General features: G+C 42.2%; 1 protein-coding gene across 2 annotated transcripts in view; it reads right to left on the bottom strand.

Annotated features, from left to right (window-relative positions):
* Positions 1–22,538, bottom strand: part of acadsb (acyl-CoA dehydrogenase short/branched chain) — a 42,559-nt gene that overhangs the window by 17,698 nt on the left and 2,323 nt on the right. For both annotated transcript variants that reach the window (XM_068002305.1, XM_068002306.1), the window contains exons 2-4: positions 15,419–15,587; positions 11,589–11,689; positions 574–780 (exon numbers count right to left, since the gene is read on the bottom strand). In XM_068002305.1, the coding sequence (XP_067858406.1) occupies positions 574–780; positions 11,589–11,689; positions 15,419–15,587 (477 nt within the window). The remainder of the gene's footprint in view (positions 1–573; positions 781–11,588; positions 11,690–15,418; positions 15,588–22,538) is intronic.

Here is a 22,538-nt window from a genome sequence, read left to right as displayed (position 1 = left end):
TTTTAAATGTTAGGTTTCACATTTAAAAAGTTGGCTCCATATTCAATAAATAAGCAATGTTAACTGTTAGCATTCAGGTCACCTCACTACTAACAACAAACCGCCAATTTTTCAAAATTCAGTGTTACACTGCACATTTAGCACTGCAATGATGCGAAAGATCATGCTGTATCAATGCCAAATATGCTGTATAACTGCTGCATATTTCATCAACATGGGTAGTTCTTGGATATATACTGTAAACTAAGTAGACAGTCTTTTCTCATGAGGAAGGGTGAATGGCCAAATGTGTAGTAAAATTTAACTAGATAAAGAGCAGAATGTATATAATTACCAAACTGCCATTTAACCTATTTCTTTGTGGCACCCTAGAGTACTTTACTTAGACACAACCATCTTATTTATTACATTCCAAAAAAACACATTTTCAGATTATTAACTAGATCATTGAAAACTATTCACTAATACTGGGATTTTAATATCAACAAGATAACATTTAAGTGTTCTGCTCCTTCTACAAGTACAGAAATACTTTATACTTAAGCATATTTGAAATTTCCATTCACAGCTCACCATGTCTTTGGCAAGTCGAGGTAGATATTTTCTTTTTTGTTCCTCTGTCCCACATTTCCTCAATAATGTGTTGATCAGAGTGTTCTGTATGTCACATAGGACTGCTACTGATGGGTCCACTTTGGCCAACTCTTCTATGACAAGGATAGAGGAAAAGAAGGTTGATTCTGGTCCACCATACTGTTCCTCAATTTCAATTCCCATCAACTAGAAATTAAAAAAAGAGAATCACAAGTGAGAAACACACAGAACGCCAATAAATGGAATTCAACATTCTGTAAATTTTGACCTGAAACTATTAGGAGTATTCTTATATGCTGTACTTTACTGGAGGTGTACAACTGGGACGGTAGATGGGATAAATAAATCTATGCATATATATTCGGTGGTGTTGTTACCACTGAAGTAGACCGTATGAAATTTTGAAAGGATAGCAGCATTATGGACATCTAGTGAGATTGATGAAAGACTGCTCAAAAGATTGGAATGTTAGAAAAAAAGTGATTAAGGGAATGAAATGAAATATGGTGCATAAAGAGATGGCAATTAAACAAGTACACACATAAATAAATAATAGCGAGGGAAGAAGGTAGCATGAGATTCCTTTTATTATATTTAATGTAATTACATCAAGGGTCCGTGTGGTTGGGCAACATGAGTGTAGATTGGACAATTTATTTATTTATGTGTGAGTGGTAACCATTTAATAATTTATTTTGGAGTTCCACAATTAAACAGGTGATGATAAATAAAAGTACTATAAAGCAGCACAGCAGGAATGGAGCATATGAAAAAGAGGGATGGGAAGCCAAATGGCAACTGGGGATTTGACGGACATTTTCCATTACTCTCAGAGTGCAGCATTAACTGTTGATGGAGAGAAATAAAACTTAAAAAGCACCACAGTAGTTATTGAAGCAGCATGAGAAATGCCAGGAATTGCCTGATGATCGCTTCTAATCTTTTAAGCCGGTACTTATTCAGAAAGTGAAAGCAGGAGTCAGGATGGTAGCAAGAGACAGCAACAGGGAGAGGGGAGGGGGGGAAAGCAGTCAGACAGCACTGCACAGAACAGTGCGATCTATATGAAGAATGAGGAGAGGCAATATAAGCTAAATGGCAATAATTTTAAAGGGGGTGCGGGAACAGAGAAATCTGGGGGAGTATGTACACAAATCTTTGAAGGGGCTGGACAAGTTGAGAATGCTGTGAAAAAAGCATACAGGATCCTTAGCTTTATAAATTGAGGCATAGCGTGCAAAAGCAAGGAAGTTATGCTGGACCTTTATAAAACATCAGTTAGGCTCCATCTGGAGTACTGTGCCCAATTCTGGGCACCACACTTCAGGAAGGATGTCAAGGTCTTAGAGAGGATGCAGAAAAGATTTACTAGAATGGTATCGGTGATGAGGAGCTTCAGTTGCGTGGAGAGACTGGAGAAGCTGGGGTTGTTGTCCTTAGAGCAGAGAAGGTTAAGAGGAGATTTGATAGAGGTGTTCAAAATCATGAAGGGTTTTGATAGAGTAAATAAGGAGAAACTGTTTCCAGTGGCAGAAGGGTTGGTAACCAGAGGACACAGATTTAAAGTAATTGGCAAAAGAGGCAACATGAGGAAAAAAATGTTTATGATCTGGAATGCACTGCCTGAAAGGGTGGTGGAAGCAGAGTCAATAGCAACTTTCAAAAGGGAATTGGATAAATAATTGAAGGGGAAACATTTGCAGGGCTATGGGGAAAAAGCAGGGGTGTGGGACTAATTGGATAGCTCTGCCAATGAGCACAGGCATGATGGGCCAAATGGCCTCCTTCTATGCTGTATCATTCTATGATTCTATATTGAAGATGAAGCTGAGAAACTCAAGTCAGAGGACAGTGAGACGAATAAATACATTTAATTACAACAGAAAAGCATAGACAATCATGACAGAAATAGTGTTATAGGAAAGCATATAAGCATAAGCATTACAAGAAGTGCTATATGTTTTTGATACATTACTAGTCAATTTCCCATGGCCTTGCTCATGGTGAGTAAGAGGATCATAGGCAAGATGTACCTGTTGTGGTGATTTTCCTAATTATGATAGAGGGAGAAAATTGAATATGACAGTAAACTAGCAAGAAATATAAAAACAGATTGTAAGAGCTTCTACAAGTATGTAAAAAGGAAGAGATTAACAAAAGTAAACATGGATCCCATAGAGGCGGAGACAGGAGAAATTATAATAGGGAATACAGAAATGGCAGAGATATTAAACAAATATTTTATATCTGTCTTCACAGTAGAAGACATAAAAAACATACTGGAAATACAGGGGAACCAAGGGTCAAATGAGAGGGAGGAACTTAAAGTAATTAATATTAGTAAAGCAAAGTACTGAAGTAATTAATGGGACTAATAGTCGACAAATTCCCTGGACCTGATGGCCCACATCCTAGGGTTTTAAAAGAGGTGGCTGCAGAGATAGTGGATGCATTGGTTTTGGTCTTCCAGAATTCCCGAGATTCTAGAACGGTCTCTGTGGGTTGGAAGGTCGCAAATGTAACACCACTACTCAAGAAAGTTGGGGGGAGAGAAAACAGGGAACTACAGGCCAGTTAGCCTGACATCAGTAGTCAGGAACATGCTGGAATCCATTATTAAGAACACAGTAACGGGGAACTTAGAAAATCATAATATGACTCGGCAGGGTCAACATGATTTCATGAAAGGGAAATCATTTTGACAAATCTACTGGAGTTTTGAGGATGTAACTAGCAGGGTAGATAAAGGTGAACCGGTGGATATAGTATATTTGGATTTTCAAAAGGCATTCGATAAGGTGCCACGCGAAAGGTTGTTACACAAGATAAAGGGCTCATGGGGTTGGGCTTTAAAAAAAATTTGTTCCTGGGATGTGGGCGTCGCTGGCAAGGCCAGAATTTATTGCCCATCCCTAATTGCCCTTGAGAATGTGGTGGTGAGCCGCCTTCTTGAACCGCTGTAGTCCATGTGGTGAAGGTTCTCCCACAGTGCTGTTAGGTAGGGAGTTCCAGGATTTTGACCCAGCGACGATGAAGGAACGGCGATATATTTCCAAGTCGGGATGGTGCATGACTTGGAGGGGGAACGTGCAAGTGGTGGTGTTGCCATGTTGGGGGGGGGGGTAATATTAGCATGGATCGAGGATTGGTTAACGGACAGAAAACAGAGCGTAGGAATAAACAGGCCAATTTCGGGTGGTCAGGTTGTAACTATTGGGGTGCCGCAAGGATCAGTGCTTGGGCCTCAACTGTTTGATACATATCAATGACTTAGATGAGAGGACCGAGTGTAATGTATCCAAGTTTGCTGACGATACAAAGCTAGGTGGGAAAGTAAGCTGTGAAGAGAACGCAAAGGGGCTGCAAAGGGATAGAGACAGGTTAAGTGTGTGCGCAAGAAGGTGGCAGATGGAATATAATGTAGGGAAATATGAAATTATCCACTTTAGTAGGAAGAATAGAAAAGCAGAATTTATTTTTTAAAAGGGGCAAGAGACTAAGAAATGTTGGTAGTCAGAGGGATTTGGGTGTCCTTGTACACGAATCGTGCGTGCAGTAGCATGGTGGTTATGTTACTGGACGAGTAATCCAGAGGCCTGGACAAATAATCCAGAGTCATGAGTTTAAATCCCGCCACGGCAGCTGGGGAATTAAATTCAATTAATTAAATAAAATCTGGAATAAAAAAAATTAGTATTAGTAAAGGTTGCCATGAAACTACCGGATTGTTGTAAAAACCCATCTGGTTCACTAATGTCCTTTAGGGAAGGAAACCTGCCGTCCTTACCTGGTCTGGCCTATATGTGACCCCAGACCCACAGCAATGTGGTTGATTCATAAACACCCTCTGAAATAGCCTAGTTAGCCACTCGGTTGTACAATCTCGTTACAAAAAGTCATAAGAATAAAACCGGACGGACTACCCGGCACCGGACATGACAAAGGCAAACCAAGCCCAGTCGACCATGCAAAGTCCTCCTCACTAAAATCTGGGGACTTGCGCCAAAATTGGGAGAGCTGTCCCACAGACTAGTCAAGCAACAGCCTGACATACGTATGATTCTGTGAGTATGGCTTTCAGCCAATGTCCCAGACCCTCCCATTACCATCCCTGTGTATGTCCTATCCCACCGGCAGGACAGACCCACCAGAGGTGGCGATACAGTGATATACAGACAGCAGGGAGTGGCCCTGGGAGTCCTCAACATTGACTCCAGACCTCATGAAATCTCATGGCATCAGGTCAAACATGGGCAAGGAAACCTCCTGCTGATTACCATCTACCGCCCTCCCTCAGCTGATGAATTAGTCCTCCTCCATGTTGAACACCACTTGGAGGAAGCACCGAGGGCAGCAAGGGCACAGAATGTACTCTTGGTAATGGACATTGAAGTCCCCTGCCCAGAGTGGCTCAGTAGCATCACGACTGACCGAGCTGGCAGAGTCCTGGAGGACATAGCTGCCAGACTGGGCCTGCGGCAGGTGGTGAGCGAACCAACACGAGGGAAAAACCTACTTGACCTCGTCCTCGCCGATCTACCTGTCGCAAATGCATCTGTCCATGACAGTATTGGTAGGAGTGACCACCGCACAGTCCTTGTGGAGACGAAGTCCCGTCTTCACGCGGAGGACACCATCAAACGTGTTGTGTGGCACTACCACCGTGCTAAATGGGATTGATTCAGAACAGATCTAGCAGCTTAAAACTGGGCATCCATGAGGCGTGGGCCATCAGCAGCAGCAGAATTGTATTCCAGCACAATCTGTAACCTCATGGCTCGGCGTATTCCTCACTCTACCATCACCACAAGTCAGGGGATCAACCCTGGTTCAATGAGGAGTGTTGAAGAGCATGCCAGGAGCAGCACCAGACATACCTAAAAATGAGGTGCCAACCTGGTGAAGCTACAACACAGGACTACATGCATGCTAAACAGCTGAAGCAACATGCTATAGACAGAGCTATGCGATTCCACAACCAACGGATCAGATCAAAGCTCTGCAGTCCTGCCACATCCAGTTGTGAATGGTGGTGGACAATTAAACAACTAATGGGAGGAGGAGGCTCTGTAAACATCCCCATCCTTAGTGATGGCAGAGTCCAGCACGTGAGTGCAAAAGACAAGGCTGAAGCATTTGTAACCATCTTCGGCCAGAAGTGCCAAGTGGATGATCCATCTCTGCTTCCTCCAGATATCCCCACCATCACAGAAGCCAGTCTTCAGCCAATTCGATTCACTCCACGTGATACCAAGAAACAGCTGAGTGCACTGGATACAGCAAAGGCCAAAGGCCCCGACAACATCCCGGCTGTAGTGCTGAAGACTTGTGCTCCAGAACTAGCTGCGCCTCTAGTCAAACTGTTCCAGTACAGCTACAACACTGTCATCTATCCAACAATGTGGAAAATTGCCTAGGTATGTCCTGTCCACAAAAAGCAGGACAAATCCAATCCGGCCAATTACCGCCCCATCAGTCTACTCTCAATCATCAGCAAAGGTGTTGTCGACAGTGCTATCAAGCAGCACTTACTCACCAATAACCTGCTCACCGATGCTCAATTTGGGTTCCGCCAGACCACTCAGCTCCAGACCTCATTACAGCCTTGGTCCAAACATGGACAAAAGAGCTGAATTCCAGAGGTGAGGTGAGAGTGACTGCCCTTGACATCAAGGCAGCATTTGACAAGAGTGTGGCACCAAGGAGCCCTAGTAAAATTGAAGTCACTGGGAATCAGGGCGAAAACTCTCCAGTGGCTCGAGTCATACCTAGCACAAAGGAAGATGGTAGTGGTTGTTGGAGGCCAATCATCTCAGCCCCACGGCACTGCTGCAGGAGTTCCTCAGGGCAGTGTCCTAGGCCCAACCATCTTCAGCTGCTTCATCAATGGCCTTCCCTCCATCATAAGGTCAGAACTGGGGATGTTCGCTGATGATTGCACAGTGTTCAGTTCCATTCGCAACCCCTCAGATAATGAAGCAGTCCGAGCCCGCATGCAGCAAGACCTGGACAACATCCAGGCTTGGACTGATAAGTGGCAAGTAACATTTGCACCAGACAATGATCATATTTAACAAGAGAGTGTCCAACCACCTCCCCTTGACATTCAACGACATTACCATTGCTGAATCCCCCACCATCAACATCCTGGGGGTCACCATTGACCAGAAACTTAACTGGACCAGCCATATAAATACTGTGGCTACAAGAGCAGGTCAGAGGCTGGGTTTTCTGCAGTGAGTGACTCACCTCCTGACTCCCCAAAGCCTTTCCACAATCTACAAGGCACAAGTCAGGAGTGTGATGGAATGCTCTCCACTTGCCTGGATGAGTGCAGCTCCAACAACACTCAAGAAGCTCAACACCATCCAGGACAAAGCAGCCCGCTTGAATGGCACCCTATCCACCACGCTAAACATTCACTCCCTTCACCACCGGCGCACAGTGGCTGCAGTGTGTACCATCCACAGGATGCACTGCAGCAACTCGCCAAGGCTTCTTCGACAGCACCTCCCAAACCCGCGACCTCTATCACCTAAAAGGACAAGGGCAGCAGGCACATGGGAACAACTCCACCTGCACATTCCCCTCCAAGTCACACCATCCCGACTTGGAAATATATCGCCGTTCCTTCATCGTCGCTGGGTCAAAATCCTGGAACTCCCTACCTAACAGCACTGTGGGAGAACCTTCACCACACGGACTGCAGCGGTTCAAGGCTGCAGCTCACCACCATCTTCTCAAGGGCAATAAATGCTGGCCTTGCCAGCGACGCCCACATCCCATGAACAAATGAAAAAAAAATCACAAAGTTAACATGCATGTACAGCAAGCAATTAGGAAGGCAAATGGCATGTTATACTTTATTGGAAGGGGGTTGGAGTATAAGAGTAAGGAGGTCTTGTTGCAATTATATAGGGCTTTGGTGAGACCACATCTGGAGTACTGTGTACACTTTTGGTCTCCCTACCCAAGGAAGGATATACCTGCCACAAAGGTTTACTAGATTGATTCCTGGGGTGAGAGGGTTGTCCTATGAGGAGAAATAGAGTAGAGAAGACCTATATTCTCTGGAGTTTAGAAGAATGAGAGGTGATCTCACTGAAATCTATAAAATTCTAAGAGGGCTTGACAGGGTAGATGCTGAGAGGCTGTTTGCCCTGGCTGAAGAGTCTAGAACTGGGGGTCAAAGTCTCAAGATAAGAAGTCGGCCATTTAGGACGGAGATGAGGAAATATTTCTTTACTGAGAGAGTTGTGCATCTTTGGAATTCTCTGCACCAGAGGGCTGTGAATGCTCAGTTGTTGAGTATGTTCAAGATTGAGATCGAAAGATTTATGGACACTAAGGGAATCAAGGGATATAGGGATAGGGTGAGAAAGTGGAGTTGAGGTAGAAGATCAGCCATGAGATCTTATTGAATGGTGGATCAGTCTCAAGGGGCCATATGGCATACTCCTAGTTTGTGTAATACTGTACAACATGAGTAGAAATGTCTGAAATGTAGAAAAAGCAAGACGATTCCGTTGTTCCCGAAAGTCATTATGATTCAAAGCACTGAATTTTTAAATGGGAAATCTTTTATTTGAGGAGAAATCTAATTGGTGTCCATATAATTATGAAACAGTGTAAACCTTGCAGTAACAGCAAATTTCCATTCTGGTTAACATGCTACAGAAAGAATTTGCATTTATATAAATTCCTCATCATACTCTCAGAACATAGCAAAGCCTTCTACATCCAGCAAATTATTTTTGAAGTGCAGCCACCCTGTTGTTATGTAGGTGAACGCAGCAGCCAATTTGGACACAGCAAGATCCCACAAACAGCAAATGAGATGAATGACCATTTATCGGTTTTGGTGGGGACACCATAAGAACTCCTTGTTCTTTCTTGAAAATGTCGTGGGATCTTTTATGTCCACCCGAACAAGCAGTTAAGGTCACCCAAAAGATGGCACTTCCAACAATGAAGCACTCCATTAGTATTGCACTGAAGTGTCAACCTAGATTACACGCTCAAGTCTTGGAGTGTGGCTCGAGCCCACAACCTCTTTATTCAAAAGGGGAGAGCGTCCCCAACTGAGCCAAGCTGATTTATACACCAGATTACAGTTATTACTTCTTCACTGAAATTGCAAATCCTGTATCCTCTGCATTTACCAAAGGTGTATGGGTCAATAAATCTAGGTATAATATGTGCCTAATTCAGCAATGTTACAGACCATTAACATTACTAAGGTTATCAAGCTTGGTCTGGACTTGACCTCAATCTCGTGAGAACCTACTAGTCTTCTGCATTCATATCTCTTGTAGGTTGTTTATGTGGCCAAAATCATATCAATTAGCATTAACATTCTTACACAAAAATAAAGTGTTTTAGAATGTGAAGTTAGTTCGTAATCTACATATTACATGTTAAATATTGTTTTTTTGGCCATTAGCTATCTCTTTTCTTTCCCTGATTTTGGTTCCTTGGAACTATCCCTCAGCAGAAAGAGAGATGACACTTTGCTTTCAAGCCTCTGCCAATGCCGTCTGCAACCAGTTACAGGAAGAGCTCAACAGCACCCTTGAGTGGCTTGGCCTCTGGTCTCCCTTTGGCATCTCCTCTTAATGACACAGTTGAGACCAGAACCTCATTGTGTGGGAATCATGGGCATTAATTCTTGTCCTATATTCCTTGTCATGGTATATTAGAACATCAAGCTGCTGCTCCATGCAAAATATTTATTTTCCGTAACTATCAAAATTCTCCAATTATACTTAGTAATATTTAGCACAAGAAAGCTGCACAAGCTCATATAGAACAGCAAATGTACAGATTGTGAAAATTCCAAATGTTAAAGAGAGCTCACATTCCACATCATTTAAGTTCACTCGACATTTAGGCAGTTTTAGTGCATTTTCTTCCACTAAAATGTTGAGCATATGAAACATTTTCCTTAGTTCAGCCAGACAGAATCGAGAATTTCTTGTCAGATACAAAACATATTGGATGTCGTGCAGAGCTCCCAATAGAAATACAGCAATATGCTTCAACCCAATCTCAAAACTAACACTGTAACCAGTGTATCGTTACCAGTTCCTATCCATTATGAGCTCTTGGAACAAAACTGCACAATTAGTCTAGAAATGCCATCAGTATTGTGCTGTGGATTGATTTCTATAAGGAACTGGAGTGAGTGCTCACTCATTTCACTTACCAGCTTAACTGGTCGGGGTCAAATAATAATCATAGAATCATAGAAGTTTACAACATGGAAACAGGCCCTTCGGCCCAACATGTCCATGTCGCCCAGTTTATACCACTAAGCTAGTCCCAATTGCCTGCACTTGGCCCATATCCCTCTATACCCATCTTACCCATGTAACTGTCCAAATTTAAAAGACAAAATTGTACCCGCCTCTACTACTGCCTCTGGCAGCTCGTTCCAGACACTCACCACCCTTTGAGTGAAAAAATTGCCCCTCTGGACCCTTTTGTATCTCTCCCCTCTCACCTTAAATTTATGCCCCCTCGTTATAGACTCCCCTACCTTTGGGAAAAGATTTTGACGATCTACCTTATCTATGCCCCTCATTATTTTATAGACTTCTATAAGATCACCCCGAAACCTCCTACTCTCCAGGGAAAAAAGTCTCAGCCTATCCAACCTCTCCCTATAAGTCAAACCATCAAGTCCCGGTAGCATCCTAGTAAATCTTTTCTGCACTCTTTCTAGTTTAATAATATCCTTTCTATAATAGGGTGACCAGAACTATACACAGTATTCCAAGTGTGGCCTTACTAATGTCTTGTACAACTTCAATAAGACAACCCAACTCCTGTATTCAATGTTCTGACCAATGAAACCAAGCATGCTGAATGCCTTCTTCACCACCCTGTCCACCTGTGACTCCACTTTCAAGGAGCTATGAACCTGTACTCCTAGATCTCTTTGTTCTATAACTCTCCCCAACGCCCTACCATTAACGGAGTAAGTCCTGGCCCGATTCGATCTACCAAAATGCATCACCTCACATTTATCTAAATTAAACTCCATCTGCCATTCATCGGCCCACTGGCCCAATTTATCAAGATCCCGTTGCAATCCTAGATAACCTTCTTCACTGTCCACAATGCCACCAATCTTGGTGTCATCTGCAAACTTACTAACCATGCCTCCTAAATTCTCATCCAAATCATTAATATAAATAACAAATAACAGCGGACCCAGCACCGATCCCTGAGGCACACCGCTGGTCACAGGCCTCCAGTTTGAAAAACAACCCTCTGTCTTCTGTCTTCAATCCAATTTTGTATCCAATTGGCTACCTCACCTTGGATCCCGTGAGATTTAACCTTATGTAACAACCTACCATGCGGTACCTTGTCAAAGGTTTTGCTGAAGTCCATGTAGACCACGTCTACTGCACAGCCCTCATCTATCTTCTTGGTTACCCCTTCAAAAAACTCAATCAAATTTGTGAGACATGATTTTCCTCTCACAAAACCATGCTGACTGTTCCTAATCAGTCCCTGCCTCTCCAAACGTCATGTTAGATTGCTATCAAGGAGTTTTGTTTGGAGGTCAGAGAGAATTTCACCATTGTTTTTTTCTGGGAAGTTTTACCTGTGGTTAAGCCCCTCTCCCAGCAAACTAAATAATTTGGGCAGAATCCACAATAAGGAAAATTGTAAATTGTCCCGTAGGAGAAATAGGCTTTGCCTGCTCCATGCTTAAGTTCTTAACTTTCAGAGTAGATATGTGCATCTCTTCTGTCTGGGCTGGACTAAAGCCAATATCCCAGAGGTGAAAGGGGAATCTTCTAATTTACTGCTCTACCTGGTCTTTAACAGAAGACAATAAGTAACAATGTACCAAATTATGTACATTGAAAAATTTCCCAAATATGATCGGTTGATGCATACAAAAAGTTAATCGCCATGATTTTGTAGTTATATCATAACGGTAAAGGCATACAAGATTCCTGAAACAAAATATTACTAACCCCTTGTTCAAACAATCCTGCAATGACAGATTCATCCATGTGAGACTGTTCATCCATTTTGCGGACCAGTGGTGCAATTCGCTCCTGAGCAAATTTAGCAACTAGAAAAAAAATCCAAAAAACTGTCAGTAATAAAAAATTTTTTCACAATACTGAGAAAGTAAAGATTCTGAAATAAAGTGCAGTATTTTTCATAGTTTACAGTTAGGAATTTACATCATCCATTTCTTTTTGATGTGCTTATCTACTTATCAAAAAGTGATGATGTCACTGGTAGGAATGACATTGTTCTACTCTGCACCCACTGTCTGTATCAAGTATTCTGGGGTCGATGCAGCACATGAACTACAAGAGAAATATGCTTCAACTAACACTGCAGGTGAGCAACCCTTCCTGCAATGTTGGTAGATTTCTATTTCCTACCCTCTATCCTTATGGCAAACTGGAAGATAGTTAAAGGAGAAACAATTTAATTCCCTACACTTACATTCCTCATCTTGGGAAGTAAAAAAAAAATCAAATTTTTTTTAAAAAGTATGTTGAAACAAGGAGGTAAGTCGACATGCAAAAACCCATCACAGATACACACCCAGAGAATTCCTCCACATCAATACAGCCAACCTTCATGGAATAAGTTGGGTAATGTGAACTGAAGGTTACCCTTCAGCATACCTACCTAAAGAATGGAAATTTCACTTCACTAATTTCATAGAGACTGGTTCTAGCAAGACCATTATTGTCTCACCCCTCACCTAGTATTATCTTCACCTTAAAATGCAATGCACTAGTTTTAAACTGGATGAGATTGCCTCACTAACTTAGCAGAGAACCAGTCATAGCCCTCACAGAAAGGAGAGTTTTATCCTTTATATTTCCCTCAAAACACTTATTGGACATGGAGAGCAATCCCAAATACCTCCATTTTTAAGAGACCCACAAAGTGCCTAGTTTCTCTTCACAATAATTTAAGGAAGGATATACTTGCCTTAGAGGCCGTGCAATGAAGGTTCAATAGATTAATTCCTGGGATGAGAGGGTTGTCCTATGAAGAGGAGGTTGAGTAGAATGGGCCTATACTCTCTGGAGTTTAGAATAATGAGAGGTGATCTCATTGAAATATAAAAGATTGAGTGGTCTTGACAGGATAGACTCAGAGATTGTTTCCCCTGGGTAGAGAGTCTGGAACTGGGGGGCACAATTGCAGGATACAGGGTCAGCCATTCAAGAATGAAATGAGGAGAAATTTCTTCATGCAGAGAGTTGTGAATCTTTTGAATTCTCTACTCCAGAGGGCTGTGGATGCTGTCACTGAATGATGAGATGGATAGATTTTTAGACTCTAGGGGAATCTGGGAATACGGGGATCGGGCGGGAAAGTGGAGTTGAGGTCGAAGATCAGCCATGATCTTATTGAATGGCGAAGCAGGCTCGAGGGGCCGTATGGCCTACTCCTGCTCCTATTTCTTATGTTCTTAGTATGAACTGTTGTTTAATCTAAACATCAACAGCTTATATCAATATATTTGCATTTGAGACATTGTGCTTACAATAGATATGAACAAATTTGTAATACAACATAGAATTCTTTAACTTTTATCATTTGCCAGCTCTAGACCATCCCCATCAATAGTACAAAGCTTCTGTTTGTTGTCATTATTTAGTTAGAACCTTGGTTCTGGTAATGTGATCATGTTTTGGAAATATATTTTAAAATTAAAATTCTTTTCACATACATTTTATGCAATATAATAAACCTTCATTGGGAACTGAAAGGATTAATGCATTTAATCCCCATGCTCAATTTTCCTATTGATTGACAATCCCCCATCGTTGGTAAAGTGGTGCTACAATTTCAACCCCCTCTTTTTAAAAAAAAAGTGTCATACATTATAAACAGATTTTTTTTTGCTCCCCCAACTAATTGGGTCATGCTCAATTTACTTGTGGCTTTATCTTGCAAGAGAAGCAGCTTATCTTAGTGAAAGCAAGCAATCATATTTTGCAATCCATTGTAACTCATGCTAAATCCCATCATACCATCCATAACTTAGGTTTATTTCAGCCATTTATATCCTGCATTGAATTTAAGATGTGCCCTACAGCACCAGTTGTAGTTCTTAACATATTACACTGGTTACAAGCAAAGGAATTTCACACTTTCAAATTCTAGGCTGACAACATCTGAATTTTAACACATCGGGGCCTGCAACTGCAGTTCCACAACTTGTCCCATTTTGTTTCTCTCTCATTTCTCCCTTTTCTTTTGCTATTAATTCCTATCTAGCTGTATTTACTCTTTGTCTCTTTCATTTCTAACATCAGTTTGTTTTCTGTCTGTCCAGTTTGTTTTTGATTACCTCCTGTGCATGTTACCTAATAGACACAACGTGAACAGAATCAGGGAAGTGCATGGCAACAGCAGGACAGATTCAAGATCGATTCTGGAGCTACTGGTAATTACTGAAGTGGGTTCCCACATAATCCTAATAATTGCCAAGGTCAGACAATTGAAAAAGCAAGTCTTTTCAGAAAGACAGTGACAGATTGCAAGGTGATTGAAAAGACTGGAGCTGATATATTTTTTCCCAAAACGAAAGCCACAGAAATAAATTACATTTTTTAAACAGAAAATAGTGAATCTCAACAGGTTTGCTATCCCACCTCTTCTTTTACTGCTATTTAACTATATTAGGTATCGTGTCCATCACTATACTGTGTACACCTGAGTAATGGAGTCAGAGAGCAAAAGATACAGTGAAAAATATCACAAAATCAAGCAATTAAAAAAAACTTTATTCTTATGCAATTGTGCATTCCTACCTTGTAAATGACTTTACCTTCCACCTAATAAGTGGCAAATTAGTTTAAGAAGTTCCAAAAAAATTATTGGAAGATTGTTGGTGCCAGAATCTCCACAGCAACAATCCTAACACTAATAATCCAAATGAATGCTGGCTATATATAAAATCATCAGTGGCAGCAACAACTACTCCCAGGAGAGATATAGCATGGATCATGTAAACAAGGTAAAGCTCCCACTATTCTTAATTAAAAAACCAAAATAATTTTGTTATCGCAATATTAGCGATGAAAGGTGGAACTTTTAACTTTGGCAGGGGCATGGTAGCAGATCAGCGGCCTGCTATACACCCCACCCAATTTTCCTTTCCAATAACTTCAAATTGGAAGGTACACTCAAAATTTCCAACCAAACAGTTGAAATACAGTTCCCACAGATGAAAGTATTCCAATCCTTTCCATTATCTAGGCTCAATAAAGTTCCCTTGATGCAACAAAACAACCACCAAAATGATTGAAGGTAGCGAGCAATTTGTCATGGAGTCACATTTGATCATAAATCTTATAATTTTGCTCAGAAGTGGTATGACTTTTTAACAAAAAAAATCAGGAGGCAGAGAAGAACAGGGGCCAATACTAAAGTTGGGAATCAGGTGGGAGAGTGCACTGAGCCAGTACTAAAGTAAGGTGTTGAGTGAGCAACTAGAACGAGTACTAAAGTCAGGAGTTGGGTAGGAGAGAGCAGCAACAACACCCATTCAAGAGGCAATCTGTTCGATTTGAGCTAACTACCTGAATTGACCAAAGTGGTTTGCAGAATGCAAATGGCTGTAATACAGCTACAAGCCATGGCACGACAGCAGAGGGATGAACGGTCATTCGGCCCTACTTGAACCTGGCTTTCAAGGAATGTGATTTTCAGATTTATATGCAACTTGCTTGTAATTTTTGGCAAGATTTTCTATGACAAATCAATAGTCTTAATAATGACCAACAAGAACTAGTACAAAAACAAATTGGAACTAATTTACCTGTTTCTTTCATCATTATCTCTTCTTCAGTGAAAGTCTGTAGTGGTGCATAAAGGTTACCACTGGCAGTGCCATTTTCCAAGGTAACTTCTGCAGTGGATGATTTTGAAAACCATGGTTGAGCCTTTGGAAATGCTGGACACCAGGGTCTGATGAAACTTCTTCCCAGCTTTTGGTCATTTATGCAAGATATACAGTAGAACAAAAAGAAAAAGAAACATGTTACGTAGCTGATCTGGTGGACGACCCGATCCCATCAGTTTCCAGTTGGGCGAGTTAGGTTAAAATTAGACCCTTTCAATAACTCAGATTCCCTACACCTGCGAGTTGTCTCCTTCCGCACTTAGTAACCTACTTCTCCCCTTTTACACTATCCCTGTATCCTGAACTATCTGGCACTGCCTCTTGGGTGACCACATTGTGTAGAGCATGATCCAGTGACCCCACATCCTCTCTGATGCTGTGGCATGTGGCCAATTGTTTCCTGAGCAGAGATCCTCTACTCCAGAGAATCAATTTTCCTACACTTAGTACAAAAGTAATCATTTTGTATGTTGACTTTCTTGTGCTCATCCTTGGTTTCAAACCTTGGTGCCCACCTCTTCTCTGATTCTTCTCTTACTGATATAGTACTGAAAGAATATCTGCAGTTACACGTTTTTTCCAGGTCCATCTTTGCCTCTATGACCAGTGTTTAATATGTTGCTGCATGTTCCTATATTCATTCCAATGAACACCTTCACCTTTCTCGCTGCAGGATTTGTAGAGGTCGTTTTTCATTGTTTTGCATCTGGTTAATTTCTTAATCCATTTAGGGTCATGTTTGTTTACACTTGTTGATCCTAAAAATGTATTTATCCTACATGTTCGGCATTGTGTCTTTAAAATGTGCTCCACTGAGAACAACCTCCACCACACCCCACCCCCAAATCAATTTGCGTGAACTCTTTTCTTATGTCTTTGAAGTTAGCCTTTTAAAAATAATATACCGAGCTTTTGGTTCTCAGTAATTCTGAATATCAGATCACATTGAACTTGATTATTCTGTGGTTGCTATCACTGAAGGGCAACACGACTTCCATTTTCTGCATGTAGTTTGGATCACTTACCATTACCTAGGTTCAGATGACCAAAGTCAAGATGTGCACTGCCTCTCATGTCTTCCCTGATGCACTGGGTCATGAAACAGTCATGCATTATGTTTGCCAACCTGGACTCAACCATTTGGGTATTCCCAATTTATATTTGGTTGATTGAAGTCCCCCATTAAAATAAGCTTCCTGTTTTCAGATCATCTCCTTTTCCTGTCTACAGTACCTCTCAAACATTCTATATCTCTGTATACTGTATTCACCACCATCCTCTGGGGTCATGCTTTTGTCATTTTGACTACACAATAGTTTCTTACTGTCACAATAGCTTCCAGTTCAATCATATTATTCCCAATGCTTCGAACATTCATGTATGTACAACTGATTGTAAACTTGCCTCCTTTTGGTCCCAAGTGTCTAGTTCCTGAGTTACTAGGTTCATACCTACCTGTATACAATCTTCCACTCCATAATCAATGTTGTCCGTGGTCCAATATCCTCCCCACTTATCTTTCCAGTTTAAATGATTCTCGATAGCTGCCTCAATGTTCTTTGCAAGTTTTATTATTCTTATTAGGAGCAGCCTGCATTTCCTGTGCCAGGTATTTTTGTCGTGAAATTATTTCCAGTTATTTGTGAAAGTAACATTATTATTTTTAATCTCAGCTTGTTCATTTGAACTCCATTCCTTTGCCAAACAATTGAAGTGTACATTACATTGTATCCAGTTTGAGGTTTAAGGCAATCCTCACAATATTGGTGGCCCTGTTGCTTACTTATCACAAATCTCCTGGCTACGTTTTCAAGATGGTGGCCCTACAGCTTTGTTCTCCACCTTGGAATTCCTAAAATAGTCCACATGCCTTCCCACCTCCCTGTACTTCATCTTCCCTTCCACTGCTACCAGATTCCTTCTCCTTGCCTCCCCGAGTACCAAAAGCTGTGTTTCTGGCTGATGGGTGGGTGGGGCGTGAGGGGGGGGGGGGGGGGGGGGCAGAAATCAAGGGGAAAAAAAGTGTTATTCAAATATTTTTTTCCAGCAGTGGGGGAACCAATGTTATTTAAAATAACTACTTGGCAGTATTTATACAGACTTCCCCAATCACTGGTGGGGAAATCCTTTTAAGAATTCCCCTGCTGCAACTGATCCCATGTCATAACCAATCCTTCAGGATAAGTGTTGTGGCAGGGATACAGACTAGTCAAGGGAGTGGGGGGGGGGGGGGGGGGTGTGCAGGGATTGTACTGTTCCAGTACAGCTACATCACTGGCATCTACCCGGCAATGTGGAAAATTGCCCAGGTATGTCCTGTCCACAAAAAGCAGGACAAATCCAATCCGGCCAATTACCGCCCCATCAGTCTACTCTCAATCATCAGCAAAGTGATGGAAGGTGTCGTCGACAGTGCTATCAAGCGGCACTTACTCACCACTAACCTGCTCAACGATGCTCAGTTTGGGTTCTGCCAGGACCACTCGGCTCCAGACCTCATTACAGCCTTGGTCCAAACATGGACAAAAGAGCTGAATTCCAGAGGTGAGGTGAGAGTGACTGCATCAAGGCAACATTTGACCAAGTGTGGCACCAAGGAGCCCTAGTAAAATTGAAGTCAGTGGGAATCAGGGCGAAAACTCTCCGGTGACTGCAGTCATACCTAGCACAAAGGAAGATGGTAGTGGTTGTTGGAGGCCAATCATCTCAGCCCCACGACATTGCTGCAGGAGTTCCTCAGGGTAGTGTCGTAGGCCCAACCATCTTCAGCTGCTTCAATGACCTTCCCTCCATCATAAGGTCAGAACTGGGGATGTTCACTGATGATTACACAGTGTTCAGTTCCATTTGCAACCACTCAGATAATGAAGCAGTCTGAGCCTGCATGCAGCAAGACCTGGACAACATCCAGGCTTGGGCTGATAAGTGGCAAGTAACATTCGCGCCAGACAAGTGCCAGGCAATGACCATCTCCAACAAGAGAGGGTCTAACCACCTCCCCTTGACATTCAAGGGCATTACCATCATTGAATCCCCCACCATCAGCATCCTTGGGGTCACCATTGACCAGAAACTTAACTGGACCAGCCATATAAATACTGTGGCTACAAGAGCAGGTCAGAGGCTGGGTATTCTGTGGCGAGTGACTCACCTCCTGACTCCCGAAAGCCTTTCCACCATCTACAAGGCACAAGTCAGGAGTGTGATGGAATACTCTCCACTTGCTTGGATGAGTGCAGCTCCAACAACACTCAAGAAGCTCGACACCATCTAGGACAAAGCAGCCTGCTTGATTGGCACCCCATCCACTACCCTAAACATTCACTCCCTTCACCACCGGCGCACAGTGGCTACAGTGTGTACCATCCACACGATGCACTGCAGCAACTCGCCAAGGCTTCTTCGACAGCACCTCCCAAACCCGCGACCTCTACCACCTAGAAGGACAAGAGCAGCAGGTACATGGGAACAACACCACCTGCACGTTCCCCTCCAAGTCACACACCATCCCAACTTGGAACTATATCGCCGTTCCTTCATCGTCGCTGGGTCAGAATCCTGGAACTCCCTTCCTAACAGCACTGTGGGAGAACCTTCACCACACTGCTGCGGTTCAAGAAGGCAGCTCACCACCACCTTCTCAAGGGCAATTAGGGATGGGCAATAAATGCCGGCCTTGCCAGTGACACCCACATCCCATGAACGAGTAAAAAAAAACCTGCGGAGCACGCATTCCTCGCAGTAGTCCTGCAAATCTGCTCCTGGTTCTTCCAACCCTTGTAGTCTCACAATGCTTCCACATTCCATGATCCCCACTTTAAAACCTCAGGATCACCCTTCCCCAACTACTATAAGCATTTTCTACATACATCTTCCTCTGTATCCTTAGCTTTAAAAAAAATTGAAACTAAGTGCATAATTAAATGAGCTTTGATAGTAATCAAGGACAACGGATTTAGTTCACAAGCAAATAATCATACAATTTGAGCCTGAAAATATCACCCACACTGACTTATTCAATGACTGCAAATCAGTAGCTCTGAAATATTATACATTAAGTAGCAAAAACTTGGACATCTTCCAACTCACAGAACAATGCCACAGCAACTCCACTACCCTTCAAAAGAAAGTAAAAAGCCCATCTATTTCCTGACCATTAGATACCTAGAGGGGTGGTGAGATAATAGGAAGTGCAGCCCAGTAGTTGCCAAGCTAGAAAAACTTCCCACAACAATCTTTAATTGATCCCAACAACTGGCATTTATATAGCACCTTTAACGTAGTAATACATCCCAAGGTACTTCACAGGTGCAATTAGCAAGCAAAATTTGACACTGAGCCACATAAGGAGATATTAGGACAGGTGACCAAAAGCTTGGTCAAAAGAGGTAGGTTTTAAGGAGAGTATTAAAAGGAGAGAGGTGTCGAGGGGGAGAGGTTTAGGGAGGGAATTCCACAGCTTAGGTCTTAGGCAGTTGAAGGCACAGCCACCAACAGTGGAGCAATTAAAATCGGGGATGCGCAGGAGGCAAGAATTGGAGGAGAGCAGATCTTGGAGGGTTATAGGAGATTGGGGGGGGGGGGGGGCGGGGGCGGACAGGCTATGGAGGGATTGGAAAACAAGTTTAAGAATTTTAAAATCATGGCATTCCCGGACCGGGAGCCAAAGTAGGTCAATAAGCACAGGGGTGAAGGGTGAATGGGACTTAGTGCAAGTTAAGATACGGGCAGCAGAGTTTTGGATGAGCTCAAGTTTACGGAGGGTAGAAAATGGGAGGCCGGCCAGGAGAGCATTGGAATAGTCAAGTCAAGAGGTAACAATGACATGGATGAGGGTATCAGCAGCAGATGAGCTGAAGCAGGGGCGGAGATGGGCGATGTGACGGAGGTGGAAGTAGGCGGTCTTGGTGATGGACCGGATATGTGGATCAAAGCTCATCTCAGGGTCAAAGGTTCTGGTTCAGCCTCAGACAGCGGCCAGGGAGAGGGATGGAGTCGGTGGCTAGGGAATGGAGTTTATGACGGGGACCGAAGACAACTGCTTCGGTCTTCCTAATATTTACTTGGAGGAAATTTTTGCTCATCCTGTACTGGATGTCGGACAACCAGTGTGACAAATCAAAGACAATGGAGGGGTTGAAGGAGGTGCTGGAGAGGTAGAGCTCGTGTCGTCAGTGTACACGTGGAACCTAACGATGTGTTTTCAGATGATGACGCTGAGGGGCAGCATGTAGATGAGAAATAGGAGGTGGCCAAGGGGGGACCCATTTACATAAGTGCAACACAAAAGAGTACCTGTGTAGTCAGTTCCCTTAAAGAGATAGGCCACGTTGCAGTCTAAACATATACAACCATGCTCTACTTGGTGAGCAATACCACAGGTGATCAGCTAATCTACAACATGAAAAGATTGCATATATAGTGCAAACTTCCTGTATTTCCAGGAAGTAGCCAATACCATGTCCATCACAAAGACTGCCTACTTGCACCATCTGCTGCTGAAACCCTGCCCTCGTCAGCTCCAGACTCCTATGCTCCACCCTCTAATCTTCAGCACATCCAAAATTCTGCTGCCCATATCCTATCCCACACCATCCCACTCACCTGTCTTCGCTAACCTACATTGGCTCCCAGTCACATGTCTCAAATTTAAAATTCACATCTGGTGCTTAAATTTCTTCATGGCCTCACCCCTCCCTATCTCTGTAATCTCCTCCAGCCCTATAACTGTCCCCCCCCCACCAAACTTTAGATAATTTACCATAAATAAAACCCTGCTTATCTAAAATTCATCCATAATTCAGGATTAACTGAAAGAGAAAAATCAAAAAAGATGGTAATCTTTGTACAGATCTATATGGATTATAAATAAAGAAATAGGATATCAGCAGGTCTTGCAAACAGAAAAAACATATTAATATTTCAGATCATAAATGATTTGCATAATAAACATTGCAACAGAATATCGACTGAATACTACTATGCATTACACAAGCAAATCCGCCTATTGTACAATCCAATTAGATGTTAGATTTATCACTGAGCTTGATGCAGAGGAACTAACATCACAGAAGAGAAGTGAGGAATTTAATTGATGGGCATTTTACAATACAACTTTTGATAGGTGTAATGGCTTGAGTAAGGAAGACTGTGCAAGAGAATAGGTGTTTGGCATACTTATTTATGATATATAGTTCAGAACACTCAATGTGCCTGCCCTCATAAAAAAAATGCTTTAGACATTATTCTGAATGTTAAGCCCCCCAAACTAAAATTATTTTAATGGCACATACTTCAAAGACTGATTACAGCAATAGCTAAAAAAAGTAAATCATCTACCTTTACTATTATATTCTAAAAAATTGGGTAACCTATATCAAAGGATTGTCTCAATTAAATAGATGACTCCTTTTGAGATGCAATACTGCCTAAATGAGGGCAGTCTCTGGATAATTTCTATAAAGCATTTCCCAAGGTTCTTTTTACTATCTATATTAAAAGAGAATAGTCCTGGACATCCACATGATAAACATTCTCAATCATATAGATAAAGTCAGCTAATTCTGACACTGCATTGACTTATCCATATAGAAAGGGCACCTACCCTATCTTTCTGGCACATGAAGTAGGAACTATTGAAAATCAAGAAGTTTATTAATTGAGACCAGAACTAGAGGCATTTTCCATGCCAATCTTTTAAGTCTAAGGAATTGAAACATTCAATATTTTGCACATCATGAGATTACAATCACGTATCATCATAAAAAGGTGGGGAAAATAATGGAATCAGTGTACCAAGCATCTTTCATGGACCTAGAAACCTATCGATAAAAACACAATTAGTTGGTGTGCGCACGCTGACAGAGTTAGACTAATCGTTGTATCCAAAAGATCAGAGAGGTAATTCAGGACCAATAGTACTTTAATGCCAAGTGTTCAAGGTGCCTTTCTATAAATCAGATGCTTAATGCTTCTATTTATAGTTCTAAACTTTGAAGTCACACTTTTACTGGACGGCATAATGGTTTGGATGACC

This window comes from Heptranchias perlo, chromosome 21, assembly GCF_035084215.1.
Source record: "Heptranchias perlo isolate sHepPer1 chromosome 21, sHepPer1.hap1, whole genome shotgun sequence".
Lineage (NCBI taxonomy): Eukaryota > Metazoa > Chordata > Chondrichthyes > Hexanchiformes > Hexanchidae > Heptranchias > Heptranchias perlo.
Note: the sequence above shows the minus strand (reverse complement) of the source record. Positions and strands in the feature narration are given on the sequence as shown.